Genomic DNA, 18,224 nt, shown 5'->3' with positions numbered 1-18,224 from the left:
TATATACACGACCGACCTTATTGCATATGCATTTGTAAAAGATTTTCTTTCAGACACAAAATGTATGGGTGGAGAGTGTTTAAATAAATCATGCATTGTGATTTACTAAGTTTGCTGTATTTGCATTTTTAACGCCCCGAAAAAAAGAGCATGTTTTAACCCATTTTGCATAATAGAAGGGAGAGAATTTTCTCACTCAAGTTCTTTTATTTGCAGTGTCAGAGGAAAACATTATCCGAGCATATCCATATCAAATTCAATGATGAAAGTAAGGTATTTTTCTGTGAATGTGCGAGACGTCCAATTCATTAGTTGCTGTAAACACCTACGAATAACAAAGTGCAGCAGTAAAACTATTTACACTACAAACCAGTGTGTTTATGCTTACAATAATACATTACCGTTGCATGTTATTTGGAGGAGAACATTGGGCAAGATGTGTAAGAAAATGTATGTGTTGTCATTTGTTGCAACACTACAAGAAAACCTTGCTACTATGTATATGCTATAAAACTGTCCTCTAAAAAAACGATATTTGTCACAGATGCAAACAGTGTGTTGCAGTGACCCGGTATTTACCCCAGTCGAGCAGCGTAAAAAGGTAACCTAACTGTCACTATTATACAATAAACATACATTTCTCAAGAGCAATTTTTAAAGGGGAAACAAATGGGGACTTTTTGTACTTGTAAAGATGAAATGATCTTCTGTCTATTTTTCTTTTCTCTGTCATGTTATCTACATAGCAAAGCGATAGTTGTTTAAATATGAGTTAGGTTCACCACTCGGCCATATTATAATTATTAAATTATCTTGCACATAGTATTTTAGGGTTAATCTGGGACAGACAAGCCCACTGATCTGCCACTTAATATCATATTGAGCAAATCCCAACACAACAGAATATCTACATTAGCCTAAATATCAGTTCATGTTAGTTGTAATGGGTGACTTACAATTCAACAAGCTACCAAACAAGCTAGGTAACGTTATAATGGCTAACATTGCGGACACATGGAAAAATACATCGGTTATCATTTTTTCGTCATGACTGATTTATTAATGACTCAGCATCATCTGTATTAAAGAGAAAAGAATCCCTTCATCCGATGTTTAAAGTGAATAAAATAGCCTTGACAGCACTCGAGTTCCACAACTACTGAAGAACTTTGTTCTCTCCCACCGGAGTGTGTGGAGGTGAAGTAAAGGTGGAACGCAGGCATTGGGCCAAAGCACTGTGAGCCAAGGGAGGTGGAGAATGTTTCTAAACTTAAAACACATTTTTTTGCCTTGTTTGCATTTTTATTGTTTTACTACTTACACAGTTATTTTAAGTATATTACATTATATCATTTACAATACACCGAATGGTTTTTAATTCTACTTTTAGTGGGGGACAACCCTCAGATGGGTTTTTGCCTATGGCTGTAAATACATGAAGATGAGGAGAACTTTATTTAGAGACGCTGGATATTTAGTTATGTTGAGTTATGCTGAAGTGCAAATATTTTCAGAGCTCTACCAATGTTTATTATCCTTAGATGGCCAGGAATCGAATGAAACATGATCAAGATCTTAAAGGAACAATTCGCCCAAAAATAAAAATCCTGTTATTTACTCGCCCTCATGTCATTCCAAACCAATTCCAATTCCAATTCATTCCAATTCCAAATGTTTAATAATGAAGAACCGTTAAATGGTTCTATCTAGAACCATCTAACTTGGATTCAAAGAACCATCTGGGTTTATTTTTATGGAACCCATTAAAATGGTTCTATGTAGAACCATTTTGGAGTTCCATATATGAAGCGGGTGATAGAACCATTTCTGGTTCTAAATACAACCATTTCTTTTAAGAGTGTGTATGACTTGTAGGAACAAGCTGATGTTCTGCTAAATATCTGCTTTTGTTTTCCGCATATGAGGGTGAGAAAATGATGACAGAATCACTTTAGAGTGAATTACCCCTAATGCTTTGGTCTTAAAGCTGCTTTTAATGCATGTGCTTTTGAGTGCTGCCATGTACAATAAGAGCACTGCAAGTCTGGTTTTCATTAGCATGGAATGTTCAACAGTTGAGTTGTTTCCACATTGCTCTTTGTGAACAGCCAGAATGCTTCGGCTAACCTTGCTGCCACGCTAGTGAAAGGCACCAAACAAATTGTTCTTGTCATAAAAGTGGTTACCCGCCATCTACCGCATGCTTTTAAGAGCATCTGTCATTCTTTGCATCGCAAACTACACGGTCCGACCAGATGATCCAAACCACAGTTTTTTAATGTGTGTACCAGCAGATTTATAGAAAAACAGTTTAGACTTCAGGGCTTATATTTCAATTAGCAAACTTCTTCATATTTATACATGCATGTGGTGAAACAACCCCAGCCATGTTGTCTAACCCCTAGCATAGTAAATTGCATTAGATGAAAGGGAAACTTGACTTGACCGCGAGGGATACTGTAATTTAACTTCTGTACGGGCCGAGCCATTTGTGTTGAGTAGTCAGCAATGGATTCGGGAAGACAAAGATGCATTTTCCCTCTTCCGCCGTCCCCCACAGTCAGCTAGATTTTCTACCTAATGGGCATGAAAGTTGCAAATTGCAGCAAAATGGACGTGGCAGGATAAAAAGTGTATTAAAGTATCGATCGGAGCAGGTCAATGGCGAACTGTAGCCCTGCATAAGCAGACAGCGGTACTGGAGCAGATCTCAGACGCTCTGTTGTTTGCACTTTGATTCCGGGTGAATGTTTGTGTCTGGTATTGATAGATATGTTTAGCTATTGATTTAAGAATTTCTGTGGGAAAAGCGCTATACTGTATGAGATGCGATTGTATTGTCTCTTGTAGATGTCAAAAAGATGTATGGTTTTGGCTGAAATATGTTTACTGTATGGTAGAGAGAAAAGCTTTAAAACTCAGGGGGAAATCCGCTAAGAATGAATTGTGGTTTCTGATAGCGCTGTTTATTTGCGAGTGCTGTCTGTGTTCACTAGAATAATTATGTAAAACAGGTTATGGCACAAACAGAACAACACAATCTGTATGCTGCACTATACAACATTGCTCGACCGCTGTAATCCAGATTCGTGGATCGGCTCTTTAAAATGCTGAAGGTGCACTACACCATACGTCTTGATATGTACATGATTATTACTATGCTTTTCTCTCGTTTGATCACATGAATTACTTCTGTCACATTCGCTAGAAGAAAATGCCAATGATTACCTGACAGTGACAAGGAAAATGTCTAATATTATACAGTACATACATGTGTGTGTGTGTGTGTGTGTGTGTGTGTGTGTGTGTGTGTGTGTGTGTGTGTGTGTGTGTGTGTGTGTGTGTGTGTGTGTGTGTGTGTGTGTGTGTGTGTGTTTCACATCGTGTTGAGTTTGATGACAGAATGTTTTTAAGTTAAACTAAATTATCTGTGGAAGGTGTGACTCAGTTAGATTGGCCAAATTTAGATGTAAATGTCCAATATCTGCCACAATTTTGACAAATGCTTCTTTTCCACAATTATTGCATCATAGTAATCAATGCTTTTTTTCCCATTAAAAATCCACACCTCAAAAATCTGCTTGTGTTTAGTGAATAAAATGCATTTTTTTCCCCCCAATGAAATGAATTGCACAAATGTGTAACAATTGTTTCATTTTAAAAAAGTGTTTGATGGGACTGGAATAGCAAGTGAAATGGAGACTTGGTGTTGTCAGAGACATCAGAACTGGGCTTTGATCCTGTGGCTGATCCAGACCAGGTAGAGAGAGAGAGAGAGTGAGAGAGAGAGAGTGAGAGAGACGGCTGGGACCAGCCATCAGTGTTCTCTTGTGATCAATCTTTCCTTTTCATTCACTCCTTTGCTTTTATCATCAGAACTACAGAAAATCTTGAGGGGTTTGTTCGATTTTCTGAGGGGATGAGTATGCCCACATTTTTTTTAGTCCAGATGTGTGAAATATTGCATATGGTGGAGTCAATATTGCAGCGTTTCGTGCTGGTTTTGTGGTTGATCCAGAGAGATCTTCTCTGCAGTGCAGCAGCTTTCTACAACACCTCCTCATTAAAGAAGAGCAGGACAGCACATACAGTACTGTGTGTGTGTGTGTGTGTGTGTGTGTGTGTGTGTGTGTGTGTGTGTGTGTGTGTGTGTGTGTGTGTGTGTGTGTGTGTGTGTGTGTGTGTGTGTGTGTGTGTGTGTGTGTGTGTGTGTGTGTGTGTGTGTGTGTGTGTGTGTGTGTGTGTCTTTATCTGCTGTCAGCTGTGTGTGTTCATTTGAAGTAGAATCTCTATAATGAACAGTGAGCTTCAAGGAGACATGGCAGCTTCCTTCTGGATGAGTAGAATTGGGCGAAACTCTGATGGACATGCACTAATTGACCTCAGTTTCACTCTGAATGTTTCCTAGGCTTTTTCTGTGAGCGGCTGTAAAGATAAAGAAGCACATGTTGCTGTTAAGAATGGTCGTGCAACAACCAGTTAGTTTACTGGATTCGATTGAGATATTTTAGTGCTGATGAATTTAGAGACACAACTTCTTGAAGAGGTTTTTATCGTGCTGTGCTTTAACTTTTAACATTGTTTGTGCATATTTTAAAATCCTCTGTGAGAAGTTGCATCTTTAAATTCATCCTGTTTAAAGCCATAAAAGCACCTTCAACAATAAACTTCAGGACTGTTGGACTTCAGAACAAAAGTGGAAAAAAGGTTAATAGGACTTCTATTTTAAATTAACGCTCTTCTTTGAACTTTCAATTGAAAAAAAAAAAGACTATTTCCACGAAAATATCAAGCTGCACAACTGCTTTTAACATAGATGATAATAAGAAAAGTTTCTTGATCAGCAAATCAGCATAGTATATTTTTGAAGGTTCATGTGACACCGAAGAGTGAAGTAATGATGCTAAAAATTCAGCTTTGATCAGGAATAAATCGAATTTTTAAATGTATTAAAATAGAACATCACTATTTTAAATTGTAATAATATTTCACAATATAACTGTTTTTACTGTATTTTTGATCAAATAAATGCAGCCCTCGTTAGCATAAGATACTTCTTTCAAAAACATTAAAATCAAATCTTACCAACTCCTAAACTTTAGAACGATATTGTATTTTCTATTTTGCTAATTGTGACCTGGACTTGTTAAGTGGGTGCATTTGTGGCATTACCATAATATAAATCCATAATTTGCATAATTTCTTTGTGAATCAGGTGCAATGCATCCTGTGTGAAAATAAATGGTTTCTTTATTCATGAATTTGGTTTGAGGCAGTTAATAGCAAATAAACTAGATATTTTTCACTGATTTCATTTAGCTATATATCACTGGCATATCTTGTTACATCAAGTGTCTGAGTGAGTGCCCTGGACCAAAATAAGTTGAACCAAATTGTATGCTGATATTTAAAAGTCTGGCTACATGCGACTATGGAAAGCTCAGGAATAATGCAGAGGCACATTAGTTTGGATTAAAACAGTGCATGAGGCTTTTACTGTGTCGGGTAACCTACTGTAGCTTATACAGCAAAAGTGTGATTACAAAACTCACTTCTATATGTTTCTTGTCACATTGTGTTCAGCATGTACTGACAGTTAGATAAACCGGCAGATGATCACGTTGTTTTCTCTGCTTGTCAGCAAGAGTGATTGACGCGTGCGGTGTTCAGCTGGAGATAATGAGCTTTTTCACACGAGTGTCATGGAGCTTGAGCACCTCCAATTCAAATGAGATGCTCATCATCCTCCAGAGGCCCAGCTGAAAACCAGAGAGGAGTCGAATCCCTGCCTCGAGAAGCATTTTGTATTTTGTTGTGCCCTCTTTTTCTTTTTGTATACCAAGCACCCTGTGGTTTGGACGACAGCGTAGCGGGCATCAGGTATAGCGTTCACGGGTGTTGATGCCACGAGCTGGAATATCAGCAGCGGCAGGAAAGGGATTAGAGAATTCTTCCTGCCATCAAAGTGGCGCCCGCAGTCACTGGAAAGAAATGCTTGGGATTTAATGCTTGGGAAACATTCCTCACCTCACACCACACCCACATGCCAGATAATAGCATTTACGCAGAACATTTGATTGGGAAATATCGCCGATGCGATTTCATATGGTGGATGAGCTCGACAAATAAGCTGATCTAGATCTGACATTTTCCTGAGCCGAATGTCTCTGAGGTGATCGCTGTGCATCACGTCAGGTGAATATCTCAAAGTCGTGAGGGAGAACAGAATGTGGGATCGAATACGAGCGGCGGCTTTCTGCGCACAACACATGCTACCGGCTTCATTGAGTGCTTGTTTGAAGCTTGTTACGCTTAATAACTCATTTTAACATCAAACACGTCCTTTGCTTTCCCAGCAAGCAATAGCCGTACTTTCACCATCTAGGTTAAGTATAGACCCGATATAGTCCGGCTATGAGTAACCCACTTCTAACCAATTTGATCTAATTTGGTTACATGTCGTTTTTGCCAAAAAAAACTTGCGAGATGTATGATATTCCAGTATGTAAGCAAAGTTAACGTGATTACAAGGTGTTTGGTTTAATTTCTTTGACATGTTCTATGCGTAGCCTGTGCGTCTGTTCTCGGGCTATGGTTAGACTTCTATCAAATTTCCGCTGACATCCCAAATTCGCCTCGTTTTAGCCTAGACGTCTGGGCTGTGTTTGGACGGCTATTAGACGTCTTTTAAAGGGATAGTTCACCCAAAAATGAAAATTCTGTCATCATTTACTCACCCTCAAGTTGTTTCAACCCTGTATGAGTTTCTTTCTTCTGTTGAACACAAAAGAAGATATTTTGAAGAATGTTGGTGACCAGACAGTTGATGGACCCCATTGACTTCCATAGTAGGAAAAAAAGATACTATGGAATTTGTTATTCATGCACGTTTCTTTTCATAGTGTAGATATATTTGCATACCGTGATGTACACAAAATATCAAAATCGATAGACCTTTATATCGTTGTCGCAATATCATACCGCCCAGCCCAAAACTTCATTTAATTTGTAAATTTGCTAATCTTTCCAATAAGGCATCTTTACAATACTGATGCATTGTCAGTTCCTGTTGCTTCAAACACTGCTGTAAATTAGATGTGCTCTGAGGCTGTTTCCGTCTGATGTTGTGTGGGAAGGAGAGAGCAGAACCATGAACCTGCACTTGAACTGTCAGCGCTGGGCCAAAGAGCTCTTATATTTACTGCTGCGTATCTGGACACTTTGTGTAATGCAGCACCAATCTTTGTCTTTTTTATAGCTCAGTAGACTCATCTGGGCAGCTGAGACATAAAATACAGCTTTAATGTAGAGTGTTTCAGTCTAGGAAGATGTTCGCATGAGATGCCAGACTTTCATGTGTGATATTAAACTTTTAAACGGCGGCGCGGTGAAATATTTCAAGAGAATGTCCGAACCTTGACAGATAAATGCAGTGTAAATCGGCTTAAGATGAACCATGTGCTCCGCTGCACGGTAAAGCACATTTATCTGTATGTTCTTGCCTTTCTCCTTTCTCTCAACCCCCAAACACACTCAAGCATACATCATCAGAACAAACCCAACTCCCCCTCTTCCCGTTTGTGTGCATTTACAGTTTCCAGCAAAGCTGAGTGAGCACAACTCCAGAAAAACAAAGTGCATTCTCCCATTTTCTCAGTTTTCACCTCTGTCTTTGCTGAATCAAAAGACTGGGCTCATCACTCCAGAGGAAAGAATAACTCGATTTTTGTATTCTCTGAAGAAAATATGATTGGCATGCCTTTCCAAACCTGCACAGTGAAAAAAATGGGTGTAGTACTTACTTTTTCACTTTTCCACTCATTGAAATTGCTAGTAAATTGATCAAAATGACAAAGAAACAGAAATTAACATATTAAATGTGAAATTCAAAAAAACGATGTTGACAATGTATGACTTTCTTCTGTGAAACATAAAACATATTTTAAAAGTTTTTTCTTTTGGTCCATACAATGAAAGTCAATGAGCTCCAATGTTGTTTCGACCCCACTGTTCATCAATGTATCTTATTTTGAGTTCTGCAGAAGAAGTCATACAGGTTTGGAAGGACATGAGTGAATGTTGACAGAATTTTACATTTTTGAGTAAACTAACCCTTAATGGACAGACTATCTTTTTAAATATACAAACAAGAGCATTGCAGCATATGAAATTACGCTTACTACAACCGATGAGAGAAAACCTATAGTTACAGAACTGAAACTTGAATCAATGAAAACCATCTGAGCAAACTGACTCACTAAAATGAATCTGACGTTCATGCCTCATGCAAGGGAGAATAGACATTGAAGGTTTGATTTAGCTGTGAGTGTTGTGACAAGTTACTCTTTAAAGTTTAATATATAGGGTAACACCCTATGTCTCACTAAAGCGATGCAAGCTCCATTAAAGCATTAGTTCACCCAAAACTTTAAATTACCCCATGATTTACTCACCCTCATGCCATCCTAAGTGTATATGACTTTCAGCCGAATACAATATGAGATTTCAAAAAGGTCTTGGCTCTGATCCTGGAGCCATGATTGATGGATGGACTTTTTTGGGCTTCACAATTTGTCCTCCATTATAAAGCTTGGAATAGCCAGGACATTTTTAAATCTCTTATTGTATTCATCTGAAAGAAGAAACTGTACACCTATGGCTTGAGGGTGAGTAAATCATGGGGTAATTTTCATTTTTGGGTGAACTAACCCTTTAAAGGGAGTCCTATTATGCTTTTTTTATACTTTCTTTAGTGTGTACTGTTGCTGTTTGAGCATGAAAAACGTCTGCAAAGTTACAAAAACACATTCTCTCCAAAGGGAGTTATTTCTATATCAGTGCGCACTGTTTCTGAACTCCTTGAAAAGCTTTGATTGTAGTCTTGAGTTTTCTTCCGGGAGTGAGCATGTCACAATATCCCTCTTTTAAATAATTCACGCCCAAGGCATATGCGGGGAAAAAAGGAGCGAGGCCTGGTTGAGTTGCGTTAGTAATGTGTTGAAACTCGCGGTTATGGTAAGAGGTGTGGCATTTCCGTAACACGCTTGAAGCGGTGGACCAATCACAACACTCTGCACTCTTCAGAAGGAGGGGCTTCATAGAGACAGGAACTAAACAGTAATGTTATTTTTAGTCCAGTGGTCCTGTATCCCTCTTCTCTCCTCTTCATGTCACTAACACGTCAGTGGGCGGGGCCAAAGTTGCAATTATGACATAATCGTTGTTCTTCTGAAGAGTCAGTTCCACATATCTATGACTGGCACATTCCACAACGAGTCGTTCTTTGGGCTTGGTTTCAATAAAAGCTGTTTTTGGACTAACAAGGAAGTTTTCAGTGCTGAAACTTGGATATTCTTATAGTATGATGACCTCTTATATGTCATGGAAAGTTTTATTTCTCAATTCATTACCCCTTTAAGTCCTCATGGCATGCAAACAATATGCTTCTAAAACCACAGGTCAAGAGCTTTAGTTTCAACCACGCAACTTTGCAATGCTGTTTGCGAATGTTTGCTGGAACCATGATTTCGGGAAACACGTCTTCCTGAACTATGCTGATAATGACGGAACTTGTGACCATAGTTGGCTAACGATGCTTTCGGGTGTTGTGCTGCAACATTTTAAAACATTTTTAAAATAATGTTTTTTTTTAATTATTAAATCAAGCATGAAAATCTGTTCTAGTAGACCCAGAATCAAGACTTTTGAAAAGGACATAATAGGTCCCCTTTAATTAGATCTCAGCTGCAAGATCTTTCCTCTATTAACTTGTTCTTGCTGGAAGTGTGGAGAATGCTACTGGGTGGTAGATCACAGCTCTGTCCCGTGGCGAAGCCCGAGTGCCATGGAAAGACTGGGAAGGCCATGCACCATGTCTTTGGACAGTTTGAAGGGTATGAATGTGATGCGTGCTATTGCCTGCTCTATAATAAGATTGCCATGATCTGTGGGGAGGAGAATTTACTGGAGCACAACTCCCCCTAGGGCATCTTCATAGAAATCTGCTTTTCCACCAGCTTTTGGTGCATCTCAGCCAAGCTGCTTGGTTCCTATTGTTAATGAGCCGCTCTTTCACTCTCTTTCCCCCCAGCCTGAGCCACCATGTGCCTAAAGGGGCTAGAAAATCTCAAGCTGCAGCTGATGGCAGAACAGGAGAGGCAGAACATGAGAGATGAACACTCAGCCTTTCTCGCTCTGCAGGCATTAACATGGCCATTTCATCCAAGCCTTTTCCAGCTGAGAACTTAACATGACCCGGTCCACAGGCTCCTTCCTTACGGTTTAGAAATAGTTGCATGGATAGCTTTGTGTGCTTCAAAGATTTCAAACTGGTTTAGTACTGCTAGAGAAATGCTCATTTATGTGTTTCCCAAATGCTTTAGTTCACCAATGATAATGCGCACTCTGGTAAAGTGATTGGTTGACATGAATATCTTGAACCAGTCAGTGATCAGACTATTTTCAGAATGGAATACTTAGAATATATATATGCAGAATGTTGTGGAATGTTGTTTGGCAAATATCGAGGTATTCTGTGAATACAGTACAAGTTATATGGAAGTATGCAACTCTGAACATAGCTACACTTTTTTTTAAACTTTTTTACACTTTATTTTAAAACCTTTGTAAATCACATATCATTATCTTAATCTTAACTTCAAGGCAGTAGATGCCAGATCTCCATGATTTCACTGTTTCAAAGATGGATTTCCACGACACTGCGAGGCCATGCAGATGAGGATTTATCTGATCTTATCATTTCCTTTGAAGAAAAACCTGATCATCTGTAATGTGTCCCATATTAATGCTAATGCCTGCAGATTTCACCTGCCTCCATCAGAACCCACTTTAGCTGGCCTGCATTTTAACCCATTTAATACCAAGATAGATGCTTTTGCTGAATAAACAGCCAAAAAAAGTCTCTTTGATGTTCTTAAACTATCACATGGTATTAAGAGGAGAAAATGAAACGTTCCACAGGCATCGGTCAGATTATTAACAGTATTGTGACTTTAATTAAGGTGAAGAGTGTTCTAATGAGACTAGGCTCTATATTTTTTTATATATTTTTTTTAATTTTCTTATAAAAAAATTTTTTAGCTTACTTTACAACATTAAGACTGTAAAGTAGTAATTTATGTTTTTTTCTGAAGCTTTACAGAATGGTAACAAATGCTCTTTTTTCTTATTTTTTTTATAAAGATTTGGCACTGTTTAAAAAGGCATAACACATTTTTTTTTAAAGACAGTAGTATGCTGTATGTATGCAAATGTTCAATTCCCAGTTGTCTAGATTTCTAGATTTGCCAAAAATGTGCATACTGAAAACGGCAATGGTTTAAACTTCTATTTCTAGTGTGACAAATGAACCAGAAGCTAAATGAACCATCTCCTTGACTATTATTTGATTAGTCTGCCAGAAGTGAAGACATTTACCCCAAACTGAATTAAACGTGAAATAATTGTATTTAAAACATTCACTCTGTCTATTTTTATAAAGCAGAACACAGTATGCAGTGTGCTCAGTTCTGATCATTGCCCAAAGCGAAGATTATGATGATATGTCTCACATTATCAGGATCATTCAAGCATAAGGGTGTTGCGTATGGCTGAGGTGTAGAGTTGTCTGATTGTCATCTGGCTGTGTGGGCATTATTTCTGCATGCAGAATGCATGCTGGGAATTAATTAGCTTGGCCTTCATTTAGATGCCTCCCTGTGTTAATGTAGAGAAGTTCAAACGCAAATGGTGTTAAAGTACAGTAGTAGCGCTGTGGGACGTCCACTCTCTGCGTTTTATCGCTTGATGAGCGGAAAATGTATCGTGATGGGAAACGCTGGGAGGCTGTGATGGTTTGGAATGGAGGAAATTGGGGTTGTAGCACAGATTAAATTCGCCCACAAATCAGTATTGGAGACTAAATGTGACTATGTTCGTTCATTTGGCCAGAGGAGAACTGGTCCCCAGACTGAGCTTGGTTTTCCCCAAGGTTTTTTTTCTCCATTTCCGTCACCTGATGAAGTTGGCTTGCTTTTTTGGGGGCACTTATTATTCAGTAATATTATGGATTGGACTGCACTGACACTATTGTATGAGGACTGAATTGAGCTGGATGTTGACACCACTGTTTTCTGCAGAGCTGCTTTATAGATGAATCGACATTGTTTCATAATTGATGAATTCTGCAACATCTACAATGTGAATCAACATTGAACTAAACGGAGCTGAATAACGACACTGCTGTCTTCTATAGAGCTGCTTTATAGCTGAATCCAACTCATTTCAGAATTGATGAACTTTACAGTTCTTGAACTGAACTGGATGAACCGAACTAAATAATGGCACTGTTGTCTTTGTAGAGCTGCTTTACAGCAGAATTTGAATTTGTCTCATGTGATGAAATGTATGTTATTTTCCTGTTTATTACCTTGAAGCTGCTTTAACCCCTTATCAAGCACATTCCGAACTTAAATGGTTGTAATTCAAGAATGCTTTGGAATATAGATGTAAGATTGGTCTTGTTTTTAAGAAGATTTTTGTAGAAGTGAAATAAATTAAGACAGTTAAACAGAAAAAAAGTTAAAGAAGTTTGAGTTTATGAAAATGTACAACGTTAAAAATTAAATAATTCATATTTTATATAAAATATATTTTTTCAAAACCTGGAGGACTCTAAAACTGCAAAAAAAAATTAAGGCAAAAATCGGAACAAGTTGTGTTTCAAATTTAAGGTTGATATATCAAAAAATAAGCTTTCAGTGAGATTTTGTTTGGGCGCAGTACCAAACTTTTTCACTAGTTGACATTGCTGCCCATATAAGGGCGCCTCTATTTCCATATGTTGTTTGAGTGATTCAGTGTCCTATTCAGCAGTAGTATTGGAAGTTTGGCAGATTTTGAAATTAATTCAACCTCTAAGAAACATAAAAAGAACACGTATGTGCATTATAAGCGGTGCCAAGGGGTTAAATGGATAAATGTGACTTGACTTGACTAAATGCTTCAACCTCGATAAATTCAGAAGCATGGCCGCCTTCATCTCCAGCAGTCGCTAATAGTCCTTACCTCCCTTGTGTCGTGGAGATGATTTCCTATTCAGTGTGAAAAGTGGCCACTTGGCTGTTAAACCGTTGTCCAATTCCAGGAATTTATCTGAGGGTATAACAATGATTGTCTCCATGGAGCCTCTGGCCTCTAGCCTGAATCATCTTCTCTCTGCTCTGGATGAGAGCCGTGCCGCTGCACCCGTGTGTATGTGTGTGTGTGTGAGCGCAGTGGATCAGTCGCATGATATCCCATGATGCCCCTCTCTAAAACCCCCAATCTACCTCTGCATCCTGCAGTAAAGCCAACTAAAGCCCTTCCGTCCTATAACTTCTCCCTGGCATCGGGCCTTAACGCTTCCTCCTCTCTCTGTCTCTCTCTCCACAGTATTGCTGAGTGTGCTTCAGGCGAATGGCCAGACGGAGATGAAGAGAGTGGTCGGAGACAATGCCACGCTGCCTTGCCACCATCAGCTGTGGCAAGCCGACATTACCCTGCTGGACATAGAATGGATGCTGCATAAATCCAGCTCACGGCAGACAGTGGTGAGCGTGTGTGTGTGTGTATGCGACAGTGCGCTGCTGATGCTGGCCTTCGCTGATCTGCAGTGCAGTGCTTTCTGCTGCGATTATGGGAAGGGTTGTCTTTCTGTAAACTGTGCCATCAACTGGTGCTGCAATCAGCACTGTGAAAACTGCTCTCTTTTAATGTCACTGGTTTGCCTCGAATCACCCCCAACAATTACTTTTATGACCTAATGATGTGGAATTGGCCCGAGGACAAGTTTTACATTTTAATCTGGCCACGGCTCAAGCTTCTCCCTGAGGTCCTTCCCGACACAATATATCTGATAAGAAGGTTCAAACCTTTTGCCGATTGAACTTCCTGCTAGAGACGAATCATTTCAGAGCTATTTTTCTAAATGGCATAGCCTTTAATGAGAGAAATCTATATTTTAGGGGTGAGTTTTTTGTTCTGCTTACTTGACAATTTTGGGATCGGTCTCTTAGACACTATTGCGCCACCAATAATTAGGGATGGGATATGAAAGATTTTGGCTGATACCAATAACGATAATTATTCATTTTTGAAAGCTGATAAATCTTAATCCAAGTTTTTATATAATTTTTGAGATCCTGATTACAAAAACAAAAGTCTCACCATTAAAATCCATGACCCAAGCACACAATTATAATAATAATGTTATTGAAATTTATTGAAAAGATTTCTGGTACAGGATATACAATCCTCTATTCCAGACTCTAAAAACACAAACAAATATATATATATATATTTAAATATTTAACATATAAAATTCACATTTTAACATTTATAAAAACACATTAATTTCATAATTGAGTTTTTCTAACAATCATAACTAAATTACATAAATGAATTTACATTAGTTGATAACAAGCTTTGTAATTATACATAACATCTTTTGACAGGCAAAATGCATCCAACCTGTTCTTAAAAGAATGAATAGAAGGGGAACACACAACTTCGCGAAATGATGTTCGCATAATAATTTTATATAGCCTATATGACAGACTTGTGTTGCACTTAACTGTATTTTCCTTTTGAAGTGACTCCAACATCATGGTGAACAGTGCGTATCTAAAGTGTCTCAACTGAAGGAAAAATACATTATTTATTTGGGATTAATATATCGGCCAATTTTTTTTATTGGGCCATTAACAGTAAAATGAACATATATCGGCCGATATCGATATAGTGGCTGATATATCGTGCATCCCCACCAACAATTCAAACTTTAAGGTGCATTTTTGTCAGGGTTTTGGGTAGGTAAAAGGAGCGAGGACTCAAGTGCAGGACAATGGGTATTTATTGAGTATAAAAAATAAAACAAAAACTACCCCAAGGGGGAAAAACAAGACAGACTTCAGGACTCGACATGACGGCAGGGAAACATACAATGTACATATGACAACGATACAGCACAGGACTACAAACACAAGGAGAATAAATAGGGAGCAAACAAGGCAGGTAACGAGGGAGGACAGCTGGGAAAATGAACTAATACATGAGGAACAAGAAACACATTATTGTCAATGTAAAAACTAAAAAAGCTAAAGGATTAGTGTTTTTATTAAGATTAACTTTTAGTAAATGTTAAATAAAAGGAAACTTTTATAAGTGAAAAGGGCCGTTTTTGGTGAGCAGAATAGCTTTAGCACTGCTTTACCAAATGAAGTTGAGTATCAGGGACACCGAAAGACAAATATAACCAAGCAAAGAAAGGCCTGATTCGCAGTGACATCAGAGTTTAGCAGACTCGTACTGCAGGCGTGTGACTCAACCCTCACTGGATTTTACTCGTAGCTCATAGAATTTCAAAAGCTTAATAAAAACAGTATTTATTAATTGGCTGTACGTTTCCTCTTTCACCAGTTGATCACCTACTTTGGGGGTCGGATCTACGACCCCAATGAGAGTGAAGCTGGACGGCTGTCCCTATCGGGCGACTATCTGAAGGGTGACGCTTCACTCATGATCAGTGACCTCTCGCTCACTGACTCTGGAGAGTACATCTGCAAGGTCAAGAACGGCGGGAAGTACTACTGGAACACAGTCAAACTCATCGTGCTCCGTGAGTCTTTGGCCCCGCAGCTTGGCTTTAATTAACTCCTCTTCTAGGCCTGGAGAACGAAAAAGACATGACAGATGCTTATGTCACAGAGTAAGGGGTACAAAAATAGCACCAGGATGTTGTCTCTGGGCGTAGTGCGCCAGTTGTGCCCCGATCTTGGCGTGAAATGACATTCAGCGACTGTGTGACAATAAAAACGACACATTATGCATGATAGCGTGGAGAGAAAAATCATCACATGTACATCTACATCATTTATACGACACACTGTAGTTGAACTTCCAAAACACATAAATCAGGCTTAGTTACTCATTCAACATGTATTATTGCGAGGACGTGTTGAATAAACACTTCTTCTTGCATAGAACATTTTACGTCTGCTTTCCCCCATTGTTTTCTTTCTATATTCCCTCATTCCATCTGAACCGCTTCGACAGCTGTATAAAGACATTTAAGAGCGCCACAAATTTACGCATGCATTTGTACAAATGATCCGTAGCTTTCAAACGACACGCTCGATTCCGAGAGGCAAACATTAGCATTTGTCTTGTTCAACACAAAGATAATGGCTTGGCAAAGGACGAGGCTGCAGCTTCCTCTTTGCGCAGTAAGTGATCCTGACAGAGTCGGGAGATGGAGGGGACCTGCATCCCACTCAGCGGCTGTAATTGCATCCCCCCCTGCGAGTGCCGGGACAGAATTGTCCTGGCTCAGCAGATAGAGGCGGCAGGAGCAGATGCCGATGGCCGGGGTGGGCAGGAGCGGGGGGTCGAGGACCGAATGGTGAACGGGTTGTTTTACAGAATCATGTTATAGAGCTCGCTGGCATCACACTGGGTTTTAAAAGGTTTCATGATGTGAGGAAAAACAAATCTAAATGGGGAATGATGCAAAAAGGGTAAAAGTGCATGTGTGTGTAGTGTACAGATCTGGTTTTACTTACATACTCTAAACTACTCGTCCCAAAAATATTATTTTGTCTTTAAACTCAAGTGCTGTTTTGCACAAGATTTATAAATATTATATTATGAAAAAATTGATTTAAAAGGCAAATAATCAAATGTTGTCATTATTACTCAAATAATCAAGTTTATCCAGATGGAATATCTTATATTTGTACATTATTTAATTCACTCGATTATCAAAAGATATGCATTATTACCTGGTTATTTAATATATAAGCCAGTTTTTTGTTGAATTTCCAGCTAAAACACCTATATTGTGATATTAAATTCTAATTTTATAAAAATGCAGCTCTTTGCGGTTATTTAATATATAAGGCAATTATTTGTTAAATTTCCTGCTAAAATACCTGTATTGTGATATAACATTCATTGGATTGTCCAAAACTATGTTGTCCAAAACTAAGTTATGTTAAATATAAGCAAATTCTTTGCTAAAATACTTACATTACAATATAAGAAAATTCATACCATGATGTAATGTCGTCTCTGGCCTGCTTTGTCACCTCTGGCTTGCTTAGTTGAGGACACTTAATTACATTCAACAATAATGATCTGAATATACTGACGCCGTTGTACAAGATCTGAATGGAGCTGGGCGATGTCATCATTTTTTGCAGAACTGATTTATAGATGAAATTAACTAATTTAATAACCAATGATCTTTGCAACGAAACTGACTCAACACTCAACTGACTTCAGCTGAACAACAGCCGAAATGCATAATTTTTCAGTTATCACTGTAAAGCTGCTTTGAAACAATCTGTATTGTATAAAGCACTATTTAAATAAAGGTGACTTGACTTAATGTTTAACTCACCGTGTGTGTTTTACCATGTCTGTTCTGCAACTTGCAGTGAAGCCGTCCAAACCACGCTGTTGGATGGAGGGTCGTCTGCTGGAAGGAAGTGATGTCAGACTGAGCTGCAAGTCCACAGATGGTTCTGACCCAATCGGCTACAAATGGGAGAGAGTCTTGGACAAGGGAAAATACGTTGGCAAGCTCCCACCTCTGGCCCTCATAGGTGAGCTCTTAGAAAAGTAATAGCGTTTTATCATTTACGTCTTTAAAGCTGAAGTATGTCGTTTCTGGAACTAGTGGCACGACGCAGAATTACAGAAATACAGCATATTTTGCAAACGCCCCTTTACAACTCAAATATCACAAATACAGCTCATACTTGTTGGCACGAAGGTATGTCTCAACAGGTAAAAGTAGGCTACTTTCAATAAAAGGTCCAACATATTAGTAATATGTTTAGCTGTATTGCCCTGTGTCATGAGTAAGCACTTGAGCTGTCTAGAGTGAACACGAGCGTCTCCCTTATAATAAACCGATCCAATTTATCTGCACTTGACGCATTTTTTGACATGACTCGCCACAGCTGTTTGAGGCTATCTACACTGGACACATCAAAGTAAACTATATAAACTGGAACATTTGTCTTTCTGAATAGGTGCATGATGATGATTTATTGTATCGCAATTCCCTGTTTGTGTTCATGACCTGTTTAATCTTTGAAGACTCCTGTACCCGAAGCTTAAAGTCTTTTTCCCATGTAACGCATCAGTCATGGTCCCACAGCAGCTAAACACCCTCTGGCTCC

At 38.7% G+C, this 18,224-nt stretch overlaps 1 protein-coding gene across 1 annotated transcript in view; it reads left to right on the top strand.

Moving 5' to 3' along the window:
- The window catches only part of clmpa (CXADR like membrane protein a), a 63,442-nt gene that overhangs the window by 35,885 nt on the left and 9,333 nt on the right, over nucleotides 1–18,224 (top strand). Inside the window, exons 2-4 of the mRNA XM_079598959.1 lie at nucleotides 13,432–13,589; nucleotides 15,457–15,655; nucleotides 17,475–17,642. Of these exons, the coding sequence (XP_079455085.1) occupies nucleotides 13,432–13,589; nucleotides 15,457–15,655; nucleotides 17,475–17,642 (525 nt within the window). The remainder of the gene's footprint in view (nucleotides 1–13,431; nucleotides 13,590–15,456; nucleotides 15,656–17,474; nucleotides 17,643–18,224) is intronic.

This window comes from Phoxinus phoxinus (assembly GCF_949152265.1).
Source record: "Phoxinus phoxinus genome assembly, chromosome: 23".
In the NCBI taxonomy this organism is placed as follows: domain Eukaryota; kingdom Metazoa; phylum Chordata; class Actinopteri; order Cypriniformes; family Leuciscidae; genus Phoxinus; species Phoxinus phoxinus.
This window is presented reverse-complemented; position numbering and strand designations above follow the sequence as displayed.